This window comes from Callospermophilus lateralis, chromosome 2 (assembly GCF_048772815.1).
Source record: "Callospermophilus lateralis isolate mCalLat2 chromosome 2, mCalLat2.hap1, whole genome shotgun sequence".
In the NCBI taxonomy this organism is placed as follows: Eukaryota; Metazoa; Chordata; class Mammalia; order Rodentia; family Sciuridae; genus Callospermophilus; species Callospermophilus lateralis.
The window spans coordinates 32,231,287-32,248,850 of record NC_135306.1 but is presented as its reverse complement, the minus strand read 5'-3'; the positions used below and the strand labels follow the sequence as shown (position 1 = coordinate 32,248,850).

Genomic DNA, 17,564 nt, shown 5'->3' with positions numbered 1-17,564 from the left:
ACACTGATTCTAACTGGAACTTCTTTGTCTTCCTGAGTTCTGGAATCTAGTCTGGGTAAGGATAACAAAAGTCCCCCCATGTTAGGGTAAACTGTGTTCTTACCAGCAGGGAGACTTTCTGTCTGGATTTGTCCTGCAGATCATAGGTTGTATGCTGAGGAACGTAACATTTCTATTGACTTAAGCCAAGGCTGCAAGTAAATTGCCTTTTACAAGAAAGCATGTGGGGGTCAGCTCAGTGGGCCCAGTTTACAGAATCATCCCCTTAACCTCGTGTTCCCACTGCTCATGTTTATTACCTACCAATGGGACAACTTGGAATGAGCTTTGCAGACTCTAAAGGCCACCCATAGGGGCTCAATTGTCAGTCATGGATCACTGTCAGGCAGGAAGAATTGCAATTCTGCTCCCCCTTAGTTGAGTGGGTGAATTGCATTTATGTGCAACATGACCACCCCAGCCCCCCACTGGACGAGTATGTATGAGAGACATACAATATTTCTTCATACCTAAGGGAAGCAGGCTGAGAAATGCTGGTCTGTGTGGAGTCCTGAATGGACTAGGTAACACTGACACACTCAGTCCCTTTTCAGTTCTTTGGTACTCTTTCACTTTTCTGAACTTTGTGCACAAAGTGGAGAATTTTATCCACCTCACAGATGGCCCCAAAGATGAAAAGAGAAAATGAAGAACAAAGTCTTTCTGAACTGGTGGATCTGAGCAAGTGCCCCTGCAGAGGTGCAAGGGGAGGTGGGTGAATTGCATTTATGTGCAACACGACCACACATGGGGCTTGCTGATGAGGTGGGACTTCAGAATCAGAGCCTTGAGACTCTGCCTATTCCTCAAAAACTGTGACCCAGGCAAGTTGTTCAACTACAGTTATCTACAAAGGGAAGTGTATCTACACCTCCTAGACAATGAGAGGATGGAATGAGCTGTCCTCTCTGTATCTCCTGTTGTACCCAGCAAACAGAGAAGAGCCAATTATTTAAGCACTAGGGTTATTATTGATGAAGTCCCTGACAAGTCACCTCCAAAGTTCCACACTGATTTTCCCTAATTCACATGTTAGAAATTTGAACACGTCCTGTATGCAAAACTCCATTCTTAGCTGGCATCCAGTCAGGAGCCAATGGAAGCTTGCTGGGTGCAGTGGTACACGCCTGTAATCTTAGCAGCTTGGGAGGCTGAGACAGGAGGATTGCAAGTTCAAAGCCAGCCTCAGCAATGGCGAGGATCTAAGCAACTCAGTGAGACCCTGTCTCTAAACAAAAGACAAAACAGGGCTGGGGATGTGGCTCAGTGGTCGAGTGTCCCTGAGTTCAATCCCTGGTACCCCTCCCAAACACCCCCCCCAATTAAAAAAAAAAAAAAACCTGGAAGCTCATGGCAGGCAAGGGTTTGCAATCCTCTCAGACCATGAAGACCTAGTGTCACCACCGGGGCTGAGGGTAATGAAGTCAAGCTAAACTAAAGCTCTATGAACACATCTATTCCATTTTGAAAGGATCTGCACAAAATAATGGTCAAATAAGCAGATCATTAGTGCTTGGAAGGGATGACAGTCATAAATTCTGCTCATCCTAAACCCAGTGGCCAGTCACCAGATTTTCTGGAAAGACACAATTCCCATAAACACAGCACACCAATCCACAAAATGGGGATCACCTACTTTACCAGATGGTGAACTTTCACAATGCCAAAGGAAATGGAATTGTATTTGGCACTTCACTTTGTAGAAAGCCTTTTGGTGGTGTTATTTGGGTAAAATACTCTTGTGTTATTGATGCACATGATGAATTATAAACTAGAATTTCAACCTCTAAAGAATCCCCCCAAAATATGGTAGTGTGGAATGAACCTACATGAAACTTGTAATAATTTCCATATCCCCAAATTGCAAAATAGCAGCAGTTAACATTATGTGCCAACTATTAAGTACTTTAAATTACTGAAATCTATCATAATCACACTATGAGGAAAGTATGACAGGACAATTATCCCATTTACCATAGATAAAGAAACTGAGGTGCAGAGATAACTTTTCCTCAGGCCATACAGGCTGTTAGGCTCTCAAGTCTGTGCTCTTAAGAGATGATTAACATGGAACCTCTGACTAGTAATGTTTGCTAGTTTTCAAGAAATTAATTATCTTTAAATACACTGAAAATTTTGCTTTGTTTACTATTTGTACTTAGACCAATAGGTGAATACTGAACTCTAGGACTGGTTAGAGTCCTAGAATATATGAAAGGGACATTACCTCCAGTTTGAGAGGTAAGTTAAGGGTCAAGGCAAACTTCACAGCAGTGGCATTTAAGCCAGGCCTTGACAGATAATTGTGTACTATGTTTACTTAGTAGGAACCTAGTTAATATAACAGATATTAACAAAACTGGAACTCAGACAACATCAGGAAACAGGTCCTAAACAAAGTGCACGTTGCACGTTGTGACAACGTGACCTCTTCAGTCAACATCCAGTTTACTCAGCTTTCTAATTTCAGGTTTGGCTCTTACCTATATTTCTAATACCAACACAGATCAAGGAAGCCAAAACCTAATCTTTTGTCTCCTCTTTTGATAAAAATCTTTTATTGTCATGTCTCAGTGTGCAAAAATACAATATCATCTTTGTAAAAAAATAAAAACAAAAAATAGAGCACTCTTGCTGTGGATCTAGGCAAAAGTCTAACAAAATTTCCTAACACTATAGTAACCCTGTTCTCATTATGCCGTAAAGTCAAATTAATGAACTTTGATGATATACTTAAACCATCAAAACCAATTAAGGCATAATATAATTCAAAATTCACATGCAGAGAAACAATAATCCAGAGAAAATATAATTACAATATTTTGCTGAAGATGGATTTGTACTTTTTAAAATTTCATACTGGTAAGACTTGGATTGATGATAGCATAAAAGATACAGGATAGTATGCACTGCATATACATAGCATAATATTTTTCTGAGACAGGGATTTGTGGTATATAGGAAGAAGAGCTCACATTCAAGACTTGGGTTTATTAAAAAAATCTCTTCTGTGCTAGATTCTGGATTTCTTTTTTTTTTCAAAACTGTATCATAGAGCTTAAAAATTTTGATTATATTAGCAGTTTGGTGACATATTGGTAGAGCTGTTCTGTAAATGCTTCAGAAGAAAACTTCTCCTTCACCCTGGCTCTTCCAGCCAGACCCATTGTGGCTTTTAAAGAAGGGTCACGGATGAACTTTTCTATTGCTTCTGAGAAGTGCAAGGGGTCAGGCTCACACAGAAACCCCGTGACACTGTGGATGATGGACTCCAAGGGCCCACCAGAATTAACAGCAATGACTGGGCACTGCATGTACATGGCCTCCACAGGGACAATGCCAAAGTGTTCATTGCTTGGTGTGTAAAGCACACATGTGCAGTTATGGAGGAGTGAAATTTTTTGTTTGTCTGAGAAGGACCGCAGGAAGGTCACATACCCTCCAAGGTCAGATTGCTGGACCATTTTCTTCAATTCCTGATAGTGTTCCACGTTCTCCAGGACTCTCTCATCATAACCACCTGCCATGATCAGATGAACCCTCTCCCAATCTTGAGATGTCAATCGTGCACGTAGCTGTACTAGGGCTTCTAGGGCCAAAGACAGATTTTTCTTCCTTTCATATCTGTTAATGGAGAGGAACAGGAATTCTTTTTCTTTGGGGACTAGGTCATCAAGTTTTTCAGGAACAGTTGAGTCAAAGCTGGTGACATTCAGAGATGGGTAGAGAACATCAGGGTCTATGTGAGATAAGGACTTGAAGGTTTCCTTAAAAATGGCAGCTGTGAACTGGCTGTTTACCAAGATGCAGTCTGCCATGCCTGTGGTGTATTCCTCTATCCAGTCAATTGGGGCCCTGTATAGCCGTTTAAGAAAAGAGTCTCTCCGGGTGAGCAGCAGATCTGGGAAGTGACAGTAAAACAGGATCTTCTTAGGCCGTCTGGCCAGCTTGAACACTGGGATACAGGCAGACACCTAACCAAAGCAAAAATTAACAGCAGATAAAGTGACTGGTCAACTCAGCCTCAACCACAGCAGAAGAACAGACAGCCTGCCCTCCCTGCCAATGGGTGGCTCCATGGGCACCTCTGATTTGCTTTGTATCCTCCTTTCTAAGTCTAGTACAATGACTGGTATAGAGAAGGGCAGCAGACTTTTGCAGAATGTGTGCTAAACATTCAACACTTCAAGTCCAGTGGTTTCCTCCCAGTGTCATCCAACAGAAATAAAATAAAAACCCAGTAACATTCAACATTTCAGGATGAAATTGATTTTAATATATTTTTATCATTTCAAAATGTAATCGATTCTAAAAAATATGAACGAAATGCTTGTTTTTCATATTAAATCTTCAAAATCAGGTTTATATTTTATACTTCAGCATATCTCAGGTCAGACTTGCCATGTTCCAAGTGCTCAACAGCCATATGTGACTACCATGTTGTACAAGGTAGCTGTGGGATCTTTCTCCTCCTAAGGAATTAATAAATGAGCAACAGTAGTTTAGAGAATAGATTCTGGAATCAAGATTGCTAGGGTTTAAATCTCAGTTCTATTAACTGTGTGACCATGATCAAATAATCAACCCCTCTTTGCATTTCAGTTTCTTCTTATGTAACATGGTGACCATCATTAGACAAAAAACTAGTATAGTTTTTGTGACTATGAAATGTACTGATAAGTTTTATACTTACCAATTTATATTGAGAATTTAATATACAGAATGTGCTCCATAAAACTCAATCAAAATCATTACTGAGAATGAACTACAAACATCACCAGAGATTTTCCTATTGGGTAACCTTTACAAATCACTTAATCCCCTGCTCACTTGAATAAGACCTGAAGATGCTGAGGATATGGCTCAGTTGGTAGAGTGCTTGCCTTGCATGCACAAGGCCCCGGCTTCAGTCCCCAACACCACAAAACAACAAAACAAAACAAAAAAACTAAAACACTTGAAGAAGGTGAGCTTTAGGGATATTGTGCAAATATATACAAAGCTGCTTAAAGCAGCAGATATAGAACTTTAATATTCCTACCTCCAAGCCCCCTTTTTTTTCTCTACCCAGTATATCTCAACTGGCTGACACATGCAGGTGTTTGGAATGTTTGCATTTTTTGAAAAGAAATGACTTCCACATAAGCAAGGATGATCAAAAAAGTAATTGAGGAGTCATAATTAAGGAAACAAATGCAAATATGATGCTATTTCCACTTATCAGTTTGGCAAAGATTAAAATGGTTGATGATATTCAATGTGGACAAGAGCACAGAGTAATAGGCTCTATCACAGACTAAGGGAGATTTAAGCTACACAACCTCTTTAGAAAGCAAATTTTGTGACCAGTACTGACATTTAAAATGAAGTGCTCTTTGACCTACAACTTTATTTCAAGGAATTCACTCAAAGGATATGTTTGCAGAAGTTAACAAAAAAGTGTAGAAATGTTTACCACACCACCAGCATCCTTCAACAGAATTCATAAATTATGTTAAATTCAAACAAAAGTGCATTTCCTGCCATTACAAAAAATGAAGTGAATCTCTATAATGATATCTAAAGATTCTCCAAATAAGAGATTTTTGCTGAAAAAAAGCAAAGTTCTCAATAGTAGGTATGTCATAATCCCAATTATGTACAAATAAGATGTATCTATAAATAGATACACACATACTGGTATAGCCACAACTTTTGGGAGGATACAGGCACTGTTGACTATGGCTACCTTAAGGGACCAGGATGGGGGACCTTTACATTGTATTCTTTAATACTACTTGAAATTTCAGTTTAAAATTAAAAGTCCTGAAGAAATGTTACTTTTTAAAATGAAAAATTGAGTGTCGGGGAAAAAGTCTAGAATAGCCACAGATAAAGAACTTGGACTTTCCCTCAAAGACCAATAGGGAGCCATGTTAAAGTTTTATCGGGGATATAATGTGTTTAGTTGGGTGTTTTATTTTTAATGTATTTTGAATTTTGAGACGGAATCTTGCTAAGTTGCCTGGCCTGGTCTTGAACACACAAGGCTCCTGCTTCGACCTCCCAGCTTTGTGTTTTAACATCAAAACATTGCTGATGGATTAGGGTGGCCTGGAAGCCGAGTCAAGGAGTATAATGGAAAAGAGGGAAGACCACACACGAGTTAGATGTAAAAGGTGACAGAAGTGGACTGCTAATGCGAATGTGCTTTAGGGCTATTCCCAAGTCCCATCTGTGGCAGAGCGCCTGAAGACCTGGTTAAAATGCAGATTTCTGGCCCCACTTCAGGGCTCCAGGATGAAAGTTTCCTGGAATGCGAGCCCTGCGACATGCAATGACTAGAAAACAGTCTCAATCCCGGTCTACAGGCCAGTTCCGACCTACACTGGGCAGAGGTCCTCCCTCCGAGGCCCGGTGGCCTCCTCACCTGGTCGCACACAACCACGTCGAATTCCTCGTCTGCGAGGAACAACACGTAGAGCGCCAAAAAGATCATGCGCACGTAGGCGCAGACCGCGGCACCGCGGCCGCCCCAGCCCAGGCTGCGCGGCAGCCAGTCCCCAGCGCAGCGCACGGGTAGCTCGCGACTTTCAGTGAAGCAGTGGCCCGGGTCATAGTGTGCTGTCCAGATCTTCACTCTACACCCGCGCGCCTGCAACGCCAGCGCCGCGTCCAGCACCAGCCGCTCGGCGCCGCCGACGCCCAGATCTGGGTGTAGGAACAGCACCGACGGGCCGGGCCCAGAACTCCCTCCCGGATCCTGCCTCTGCGCCATGGCCCGGAAGCCGCGTCTACACCCCGAGCCCGAAAGAGGGCTTCCCGCAAGCTCCGCCCCCGGAACCCGCTGGCCACTGAGGGCTGACTCCGCCCCGCCGCGCGTGCGTCCGTTAGGACACATCAGCACAAATATGTGGTCGCCTAGTAACTGCCGGAGAAAATTTCTCGTTTGACTTGGCTATAGCCTCCCTGTGGGAGATATTTGTCCCCGTGAAGGAAGCTTTTAACCAAGGAAAGGATACTGACGGTCTGTTCTTTCCACTAGCCAAGTCGCTACAAGCAGGATTTCTACCGGCACATCGTGGGGCAACTCTAGCGTCCTTGGAGTCAGCGAGGACCCTGCCAGCAGGTTTGGGGGCGGGGCCTGGGCCAGTCTCTCTATCCGTGGGTTCTCAACGCGTCCGGCAACTTTCCTGCCTTCTCCTCAGTTCCCTGTCTACCTTCAGCATGGTATGCGGCCCCAGACTTCTCTTTGGTCCCGCCTCTCCCGGGAGTGCTGCCTCTAGCCTTGTGTCTCGCTCTTCCCCCGGGGTTCCCTTGCTTTCCCAAGCTTCGAATGCGGGTGCCGGTCTCGGCGGTGTCAGCCAGCGGACCGGGGTGGGCCCGCGATGTTCACCGTCTGTCTTGTTTTTCTCCTTCTGCAGCCGGGTCCGACCCCCAGCGGCACTAACGTGGGCTCTTCTGGGCGTTCTCCCAGCAAAGCGGTGGCTGCCCGGGCGGCGGGATCCACTGTCCGGCAGAGGTGAGGATCTCCGCGGCCCACCCTCTGGCGGACTTCGGAGAGTTGTGCCCTGAGATTCATTGGATAAGGGGAGGAGAGCTTTGGATAGTAAGACTTACAAGGGCAAGATGAGCCTGAGGTGACGTGACCATTGGGAGGGAGCTCAGTTTGGGGGTGCCACTCTTAAAAAGTAAAAGCTAAACTGGAATAGGATCTGGGACAACTTTGAAAAAATGAGGTCATTAAGCCAATGTCTGTGAACTTGAGCTTTTGTCCTCACATTTCCATCAGGAGGTCCCCTACACATTTGAATTTAACATAACTTGGTGGCAGAACTTTCTCCTTTCACTGTAACCGCCTCCCCGCCCCCCCCCCCCCGCCCCGTGTCTTCTTACTTCCCTATGGCACTGCCATGCAGTCATTCAGTCAATACCAGAAACTTAAGCATCATTTTTTTCTCATGCTCTCCGTGCAGTCATATACTAGACTTTAAATTCTGTATGAAAAATCTTCTCATTAGTTCATTTCTTCTCCATTTCCCGTGTCCTTTCATCTACTTTTGCATTAGTGGGTAATTTTTTTGTCCAAGCCATTTCCATTCCAATCCACCCTCCAGTCTGCTTTACTCTTCTGATTAGTTTCTCTGTTAGTTTTTCCTTGCTGATCATTTAGAAAAGAGCGACACCAAGGATTGGTGGTCTTTCCAGTCTAACCTCTCTCTTCCATCTCTTCTGTAATCTACCATTAGTGAATTTTTTTTTTTTAACTGTTTTTTGAACTGACTAGCTCCTAGCTTGGTTTCTCACCCCCAGTTTATATTTATTTTCCCAAACTAGCTCAGGTTATTTCCTTGTGAGACCTCTGACAGTAGGCAGAGCAGCTACTACCCCCCCCCCAATACCATTTTGTTCATGTTATTTTAAGACCATTTATGTTTCCATATTTATCTCCTCCTTTAGGTTTTGCTAGAGCAACTGCTCAAGTCTTCTCTCTCCCCATTTTCTATAAGTCCTAACAAAATGATGAATTAATGAAGGGATCAAGCAACCCTATTGTTTTTGGATTTTTGAAGTAACTAGTAAGGTGGTATCTAGAGAGGAGATGAACTTAGGATCTATGAAAACTCTCCTTAAGGATGTGAAGAGGGATGATTAAGATAGAAAATCTAGATTTATGGAAGAAAATCTAAAACTGATGATTTGAAAGTACATGAACTATTTCAACTCAGAGCAAGAAATTCTAATAGGCCTGTCAGAAAGAGTATCCTGAAGAGAGAATTGGCAGTACTGAGGCAGGGGAGTTTGGCAATTTGAGAGTTTTTAGAGAAACAGCAAATGTTTAACTCACACACATAAATGTGCTATGTGCATGACTTGTTTGCATAATAAATAAGAATGAAGTAACAAATGAGTGGATAAATGCAACTTCTAAAGTTGTGAAAAAAAAGTTGATGTCATCTTTTAGGTTCAGTATGGTAGGGCTACCGTAACTGAGAACATTTTTTTTTAATTTATTTTTTTATTTATATATGAATATCTTTATTTTGTTTTTATGTGGTGCTGAGGATTGAACCCAGTGCCTCACACATGCTAGGCAAGCACTCTACCTCCGAGCCACAATCCCAGCCCTTGAGAATATTTTTATATCATTGAGAGACCCTGCAATAGTCTATTCTACAAGTTTGGTCCTGGTTAAGTATTACTTCAAGAATATAATGTAAAAGTATTGGCTAAGAACATATTCACATTTTGTAAGTCTTTGAGAAAAAGTTGAAGCTAATGGTTAATAATAATGCTGTTATAGTTTGAAGATTTGCATTCTACATGAATGAAGTAATAGAAGTGATGCAGGACTTAAATGATATTGGGCTGGAGTTGGAGTCTTTCCTCTGTTTGATAAAAGGTAAAAGGAACTTTCTATGAGGATGAAAAGTAACAATAATGCATTAAAAACTGTAGAACTCTGAAGTGCTACACAGTATTCAAGCAGAATTAATGGGATTCAGGAATATTAAGATGGTAGTATATTAAGATGGTCATCAAGTAATTAATAATTAGGGGTCTACTACATGCCGAACACTGTTGTAGCTTGAACGATATATCTGTGAATGAATTAGTCAGGGTTTGTCCTCATGAACCTTGTATGCCAGTGTGGCATATTTATTTTGCAAGCCAAATAAATAAGTAACATAATTTTAGGCAGTAAAGGCTATGAAGAAAATAAAGCTGAGTGGGGAATAGAGAGTGTAGGGATAGGGTGGGAGTGGATAGTGTTTTTGGATAGGGTGTTCAGAGTGGTATTTGAGTAGAGAACTGAAAGAAGTAAGGGAGCAAATCATGAGGTGGTCTGGAGAGGAATTTAGACTTCTAGGTGGAAGGAATGGTTAAGTGTAAAACTGAGGTCAGTGAACTTGGGTTGTTTGAGAAACAGCCAGCAAGTCATTGTGTTAGAACAAAGTGTGTAAATAGGTCTGAAAATCATTTTGTTAGGGTATAGAAGGAGGAAGCAGTTACAGGCCAGAAAGAATTGATAAAATAGATCCCAAATAGAAATTTAAGAGATTAAAGTGGGCTCTGTTATTAACCTCTGCTTAGTTACTAGTGATGGAATGAGGTATTTTGACTATATTTTGGTATTTCTAGGGGCCCTGATTTTCAAATCCTCTGCTATGTCCCATGTACCACCAGATGTAAGAAATATTAAAAGAGATTACACTGATTCTGCTGGGGGTGCTGTAATTCCAACTTTAAAGGCAGGAAATTGAGAGAATATTGACAAGAATGTGGGTCCTAGTCCTGGCTGAGCCAGTGACTTACAATGTTGACAATGGGTTTTACCTTCTAGGTCAAATTTCTCTTTAGGAACAAGGAGGAAAGTTTCAGGTACCTGCAACGTGGGTTAAAGGCTGTGTATCTTTGTGAGTGAAAGCTTTTCAAAGTTCATGAATTATTCCGTAAATTATATTTGTTATTCACAATGAGTTTTTCCATAGAAACAGTTATACAAATAGAGTTGTAAGTGCCTAGTTGACCAAGTAGCCCATAATTAATGTGTCTGAAATATAATTCTCTAGTACATAGACCAAAATTATTGTTTGACACTAATTGCTTTCAGAGTTATATCATGAACATAGCTTTTCCTGATGAAACCAAACTGGAAGTAGACCTTGATTTATCCCCTCATCAGTAGAGAAAGCTCCTTGAGCTATAGACAATGCTTTTTGCATTTAGAGTGTGATGTAAAAGCGGGGTGAGGTGGCCATTAAGACCAGAGTTGGGAGGAAAGCAAGAGGAATGGGTTTTCACTTGCATTTCCTCCCAATATACTCTTCCCTTTTTCAAAAATCTAGAACCTGCAGTCCACATCTACTGGAATGGTATTTTAAGGGAGTGTATATTGGGACTTGGTTAATGATGGGGGCAGGGAATAAGACAGGTTTTTCCCTCTCTGCTCTTTATTTCTGCTCACTTAGGACTTCTGAGTTGGTGATAAGTGGGCTGGAAAAGATTCCTTTTGACTTCTCCTTTCACCACTTACTACTTACCTCCATATTATACACTAGCATAGGGTGGGGATGAGCAGTTGGGATTGGGATAATGTGTGGATAATTGCTGGGTGGGGTTCCCTAGTGACTGAGGGGTGACACCAGAGAGGAGGGAATGGACTCTCTGGGCCTGTTCCTGGTCAGCAGTATCAATGCTGCTTGTCTGCTGTCTGCCAGGGCTGCCTGTCCTGTACCTCATCCTATAAGCCTTGTCTCTTTGGGAGGGACAGTTCTGTTTGGGTGTTTTCTCCATTTTTCACATCCTATCTCTCTGTCCAAGATGTATGATCAGTATATAAAATTGACAAAAACAAATTACAAAGTTCTTTTTCATAAAATAAAATATATTCCATTTTTGGAATCTGGATATAATTGAAGCTTATGCTTTTTCTTCTTTCTTTTAGTAAATATAGTAATTTGAATATCTTTTAAAGTAGGATTTTAAGACTGATTATATAGATTTAGGGCATTTTAAAACAGAGGTTTATTACTTGACTTCACCAAAATAAATGTATACAGAAACTGAAATGCACTGTCCAAATTAGAAGACTGTATATGGTGGGCAATGGATGGGTGCTAGGGTCAGAACTGGGTCCACATTCCCTGTTGGCCACCTGCTGGCCATGTGGTCTTAAGACACTTTGCTTAACCTTCTGAATCTAATTTCCTCATTTTTGAAATGAGAAATAGTAACTACCTTTTAGGGTTATTGTATACATTGCCATGAGACAGGTGCTTACTTCATAGTGGTTATGATCAGACAGTAAAAGCAGGAATTTGAGTCTTAATAGCAAAAAAATTTTTCTTATTGATTCTTTAACCACATTATGGTAGCATTTGTTATACTGCTATTAAAAGAATTTCCAAGAAAAGTCTGTTGGTAACATTTTTCTCTTTCACAGGAAAAATGCCAGCTGTGGAACAAGGAGCGCAGGCCGCACGACTTCAGCAGGCACCGGGGGGATGTGGCGATTCTACACGGAAGATTCACCAGGGCTCAAAGTGTAAGTCTTGGGAGCAGACCTTGTGTATCTGTCCAGTGTGGCAGAGTAGAGCAGTGCTGTCTGTCTCTGCCACATGTGGCACTTGGCTCCTCACAACAGCTTCGTTTGTGTCAGTTGGGCTCAATTTGGTTTGCTTATTTTTCACTTGGTTGGCCAGGTTAGGACCTGGAATGACATCTTTTCATGGAGTGAGTGAAAGGAGAGGGAGCTCATCATGTAGCTATGTCAGAGTAAGTAATAGGAACAGAGAGAACTGGAGGGGATACTGCCTAATTAGATGATTGCTTTTCAATTTCTTCAGTGTTCTTGCCCCACACTGAGAAGTAGGAGTAACCATTCAAATAGGAATTAGGTGATTTATCAGCATTCTGCTGGAGGCATTCACTGATATTAAGGCCTAATGGAAGTTTTCCCATTATACTACGTTACCAAAAGTCCTCTAGTCACCTTGCCTTTGGTGGGTGGTGAGTGGATTTGGGAAGATGAACTAATCACTTGCCAAGTTTTCAGGTTTGGGGAGTGCTCACTAGGTGATGGGAAATGAGCATCCAGGAGACCATACCTGGCTTTCCTTGCATGCCAGGTTTCTGATACTGTGGCAAACTTAGTCCCAGATCAGGTTTCCTGATGAGTAGGCTCCAGAACACTGCTACTTATAGCTTTTCCCTGACTAAACTCAGTGGGTGAGGAATTGGAATAATAATGGCAAATTTCATTTGCATTGCACTTGGTGCTTTGCAAAGAACTTGAGTATCTACTTTCTAGTTTGATCTGTTAAGCAGTCCTGTGAGGTGGGAGATAATGCCATTTGAAGATGGTAAAGCTCAGGTTTAGAGAGGCAAAGTGACATGCTGAGGACACAGAAAAAGATGGAACCAGATATTCTGTTAAGTGCCGTGCTATTTACATGTCTGTCTGGTAGAAAAGAGACAAATTGAATTAGTTTAATTGGACCAGTAGCTTTACTTGGATTACATATTGTTTATGGGGCTTCCTAGAATTCTTGATATTTGGTTTAATTCATGTATTGATTTTTTTCCCTGTTATATTGGAGATTTGAAATATAAGATTATATTTAGGAAATAACTTGGGGAGTTGGGGATATGTGAGTTAGTATCATTCTGACTGACAACCTTTTGGTATGAGTATTTCAGAGAGGAATTTTGAATTTGATAGCTCTTGGGATGTCCAGGGGATTTATTTTAAACTCTTTCTTCTCAAGTGGGTAGGAAACCTGTTTTCCTGTGGGTAAATCTTCCTGTGCTTGCTCTGAGCTCCTTGCTGTGATGTAACCAGGCTTGTGAGTTCCCTCCAGGATTGGTAGAGACCATTTCTTGATATCATACCACATTCTTATCAGAGATAGGTATTTTTGGTGAAAGGACACAGTTGGGAATTTTTACCTACAAATCTACATCTTGGAATAGTCAAGCAACATCTTGGAGCTTGTTTTTGGCTCATTTTAGGAGTTCAGAGTTATTTCAAGTTAATGTTGACAGCATTTTACGAGAGCTTACTATACGTCAGTGTTGTATGTGTGTTAATGTACTTTATACCTCAGCCGTCCTATAAGAGATACTGTGATTGTTTCCACTTTAAATGAGGAAACTCAGACTTGAAGAAGGTAAGTAATGGGGGCCACAGTCACAGCTTGTGAGTGACAGAGCAGGTTTCCAAGCCCTAGCACTTTATTTCTGTGAGCTGTTCCCTCAGCATTATGCCCTGTGGCTGATGCTGCTCCAACATTGCCTTAAAGAAAGTAAGTAAGATCCAGTGCAGCATGAGGATAGTCTCTGTACAGATGCCTTTAAATTTATTTACACCCTTAATTGTATGTATTTTGGAAAAACAAAATAGTAGTGTAGCGAAGACTTTAATCTCTGTGCATCATTCATTGTCCAGTCATGGTCTCTGTTACTTCTGCTACCTCACTGGGGTTCTTCCATTGCCTTGACGATTATGAAGATTCCTTTTCTATGGTCTTTCTTACTCTCCACTCCCCATTTGTATCTGGAAGATGAAGTGAGACATGTTGAACTCCCCAAAAGTGGTGTGGGCAGGAAGAGACATAGAGATGGGGGCCTAAAATGCACATTCATAGCTTGTGAAGATCAGGGAGTTCTTTAATGAACCCATGAACAATTCCCAATTGGAAAAACATTCCATTTAGGGAAGGGCTGTGTTAATCAGCTTCTTTTTGCTGTGACCAAAATACCTGACAAGAACAACTCAGAGGAGGAAAAGTTTATTTGGCCTCATAGTTTCAGAGGTCTCAGTCCATGGTGGTTCAACTCCATTCTGGACCCCAGATGAGGCAGAACATCATGACAGAAAGATGTGGTAGAGGAGAGCTGCTCAGTTCATGGTTGGGGGCAGGCCATTGGAAGGGGGCATGGATGGATATAGTCAGGTCACAGCCCCCACCCCAGTGAGCTTCTTCCTTTAACCATGCCCCACCTGTCTACAATGTATGTGGTAGTCGCTTCACAGTTTAATCCATTAAATGGATTAATCCAGTGATAGTTAAATAGCTCTCATAATCTTTTCATTTACCTCTGAACATGCCTCTGTTGTCTAACACATAAAGCTTTTGGGGGGATATTAAAGATCCAAACCATAACAGGCAGACGAGTAAAATCTCTTTCCTTCCTACATTAATATATAAATATACGTCAGACTCATTGCATGCTGCCTAAGAGTGTTTGCTCTTTGAAGATGGGAATGTTGAGATGGCAAAGTGAGCATATGTGTGGAATCAGAACACCTGAGTCTAAGTCTCTCTTGGTCTTCTGGCTGTGTGTTTTTAGGAAGATAATAATCTCTCTGAGCCTCAGTTTTATTTATTTATAAAATGAGATTAATACTTGTATTTCTTTGTCATGAATTTGTTGTACAAATCAAATGGTATCATATATTTAAAAACACTTTTGAATTATATAATGTGATACTCATTTTTACATATCTAATACATTATAGTAAACAATGAAGTTTGTCTTTAAATAAGTCTTAATTTGAGAAAAGCGGTTTACTTGCCTTTTCCCTCTTGAATGCATCTTAAGTGCTTCCCCCTTCCTCCCGCTTTACTCCTAGGCAATCTTTAGTATTAAATATAATATTATATTATCACTAAAGTAAGCATGCCTTCTCTTCTTATTTCTAGTGGCCCTGTTCCAGTATTGGTTATGAGTCTTCTGTTCATCGCTTCTGTATTTATGTTGCACATTTGGGGCAAGTACACTCGTTCATAGATTCGGCTCCATCCATCTGTCAACTGAAGAAGAAGGAAAAATCCCAACATATCTTGGACCAAAAGTATAGTGATTTTCTGTTCATGAGAAAGAAATTTTCTGTAAGCTTATTGTTTTACAGGGAACTGAACAAGAATTGATATTGAGGAATCATTTTTTTCTATGACTAATAAACTTTGTAATTCATTTATACCGGAAATCATTGCTGATGCCTCACTGTTAAGGCCTTTATTCTCTTTACCTTTAGATTTATAAGTGAGTATGAAGAAAATTTGTCTTGTGGAGATTGTGTTCTTTGTTGGGCTGGCAGTTCCTTATAGAACCCTGTAGTCATTCAAAGCCAAGATACTTTAATTGGCCTTGTCTTGTTTTCTTCAAGTTATTTCTGTCCTGGTGATTGTCATTTTGGGTATTCTGCAGTTTGCAAGGAGTGTGCCTATGACTCCCATGAGGCAGATCTGTGTTCAAAGGCAGCTGGTACAGGGGAACAGTCCTGGAAGTCAGAAATCAGAAATCTTGGATGAAATATTTGCTCATTCTGTTCTTTGTCTCTAAAACCATAGATAATAACTTGCCTCTTCTTTCTCCCAGTTCTTAATTCTGTACAGTACACTTACCTCTTATTTTTAAACCTATTTTAAAGGGATTTATTTGATAAATTAGATTTTATCGAATAAAATTTTGTTTTCACTTTGAGAATTAAAAACCTTTATAATCAGAGTGAGATATTATCATTTCTACAATGAGTTGATATAATTCAATCCCAAAATAAAAGTTTCTGAAGATTGGCTTAGCATATGCTGCCACACTCTGCTACACTCTAAATAACTAACAGTATTTAGTTACTGTTAGGCCTGAGGAATTACCAAGAGTTGCTCAAAGGTAGCATGTTCCAGGAGTCTAGGACTCTAAACCACAATTTCCAAAGAAGTGGTGGGACCTGTAAAGTACATTATTGTCGAACAAAATCACAAAACAATGAAGAGATATGTTGAAAAACAGACAATTTAAAAATATATCCTTCTCATACATTAAGCCTATTTCTTTTTTCTTTTTTTTGAGACTGAGCCTTGTTATCGTTGATGAGCCTGGTCTTGAACTTGCATCTGCCTTCCAGTTAGCTGGGATTAGGGGCATGTGCCACTATGCCAACTAAAGCCAATTTTAAAAATTCTTTGAACAGTTAAATGATATCCAAGTTCTTTAAAAAAATCATAACCACATAGTAGTTGTGTGGTCCTACTGTGTCCATAGGACCATAAGTGGCCAAAGTGAAGTATGTATCTTTATAAAACTTTTTTTTTTGGTACTAGGGATTGAACCCAGGGCTTAACCACTGAGCCACATCCCCAACCCATTTGTATATTTTTAATTTGAGATAGGGTCTCACTGAGTTGCAGAGGGCTTCGCTAAGTTGCTGAGGCTGGCTTTGAACTCAGATTCTTCTGCCTTAGCCTCCTCAGCCACTGGGATTATAGGCGGGCAGTACCGCATCTGGCTATAAAACATTTCTTAGAGCAATATGTTAGTATCTGTGCTGTTACAAATCTTAACAAATGACATTTTATTGGGAAATAATTGATGAAAAACTAGTTGCCTTGTATCCTGCAAATTGCTTATTGCACAAAGCAGTTGTCTTCATTTTTGAAATGCAGAGAAAAGTCTTGATTTCATTTAGAATAAATTAAATATGACAGTATCTATAAGGGAATTTTCCCCTATATTCAGATTGGCAGTACTAATAATGGTGAAAGGTTATGCCCTTAATTTGGAAAAGAAATTTTGTGTTTCCCTGGAGGCGGGGATGCTGCAGCCACTTGGGGGCGCTCTTTAGTGGCAAGGGCTGCATCGTCTTTGATGCACTCCTCTGCTTAGCCAGGGTCTCTAGTGAATGGATAGTTGAAAGCCACTGAGTTTTCTGATCCAGTGATTTATAAGAAGATGCTAGTTTTCAGTGGCAGAATGAGATGCTTCACTCAACAGAAGGAGGAGAAAGAAAATTGGGAGTTGGGTGTAGAGATAAGACAACATCTATTATGACGCTGTTTTTGGCTCAGTGGTACAATGCTAATACCATTACTGAGAATCTTAAGTGTTCAAGCTGTTCTTTTTTTCCCCAATTTTTATTGTGGTAAAATACACATAAAATTTACCATCTTACCCATTTTTAAGAGAACAGTTCAGTAGCATTAGTACATTCATGTTGTGCAGCCATCACCACCATCTACCTCTAAAACTCTTTCTACCTT

At 40.7% G+C, this 17,564-nt stretch overlaps 2 protein-coding genes across 2 annotated transcripts; one reads left to right on the top strand and one right to left on the bottom strand.

Moving 5' to 3' along the window:
• Nucleotides 1-2,581: 2,581 nt before the first annotated feature.
• Nucleotides 2,582-6,815, bottom strand: Alg2 (ALG2 alpha-1,3/1,6-mannosyltransferase). Its single transcript, XM_076843248.2, has 2 exons — nt 6,449-6,815; nt 2,582-4,013 (listed from the first exon to the last, which is right to left on the bottom strand). The coding sequence occupies exons 1-2, from the start codon at nt 6,794-6,796 to the stop codon at nt 3,111-3,113; spliced, it is 1,251 nt and encodes a 416-aa protein (XP_076699363.2). The 5' UTR covers nt 6,797-6,815; the 3' UTR covers nt 2,582-3,110.
• Nucleotides 6,816-7,156: 341 nt separating this feature from the next.
• Nucleotides 7,157-15,505, top strand: Sec61b (SEC61 translocon subunit beta). Its single transcript, XM_076843247.2, has 4 exons — nt 7,157-7,248; nt 7,443-7,540; nt 11,966-12,067; nt 15,228-15,505. The coding sequence occupies exons 1-4, from the start codon at nt 7,246-7,248 to the stop codon at nt 15,313-15,315; spliced, it is 291 nt and encodes a 96-aa protein (XP_076699362.1). The 5' UTR covers nt 7,157-7,245; the 3' UTR covers nt 15,316-15,505.
• The last annotated feature ends 2,059 nt before the right edge of the window (nt 15,506-17,564 follow it).

Excerpts from the sequence above, each read along its gene's own strand:
- Sec61b (XM_076843247.2), top strand. Across the intron at positions 7,541-11,965 it reads GGATCCACTGTCCGGCAGAG|GAAAAATGCCAGCTGTGGAA; the intron begins GTGAGGATCTCC and ends TCTCTTTCACAG. Across the intron at positions 12,068-15,227 it reads GATTCACCAGGGCTCAAAGT|TGGCCCTGTTCCAGTATTGG; the intron begins GTAAGTCTTGGG and ends TCTTATTTCTAG.
- Alg2 (XM_076843248.2), bottom strand. The coding sequence starts at position 6,796 with ATGGCGCAGAGGCAGGATCCGGGAGGGAGTTCTGGGCCCGGCCCGTCG. Across the intron at positions 4,014-6,448 it reads ACGTGGTTGTGTGCGACCAG|GTGTCTGCCTGTATCCCAGT; the intron begins GTGAGGAGGCCA and ends TGCTTTGGTTAG.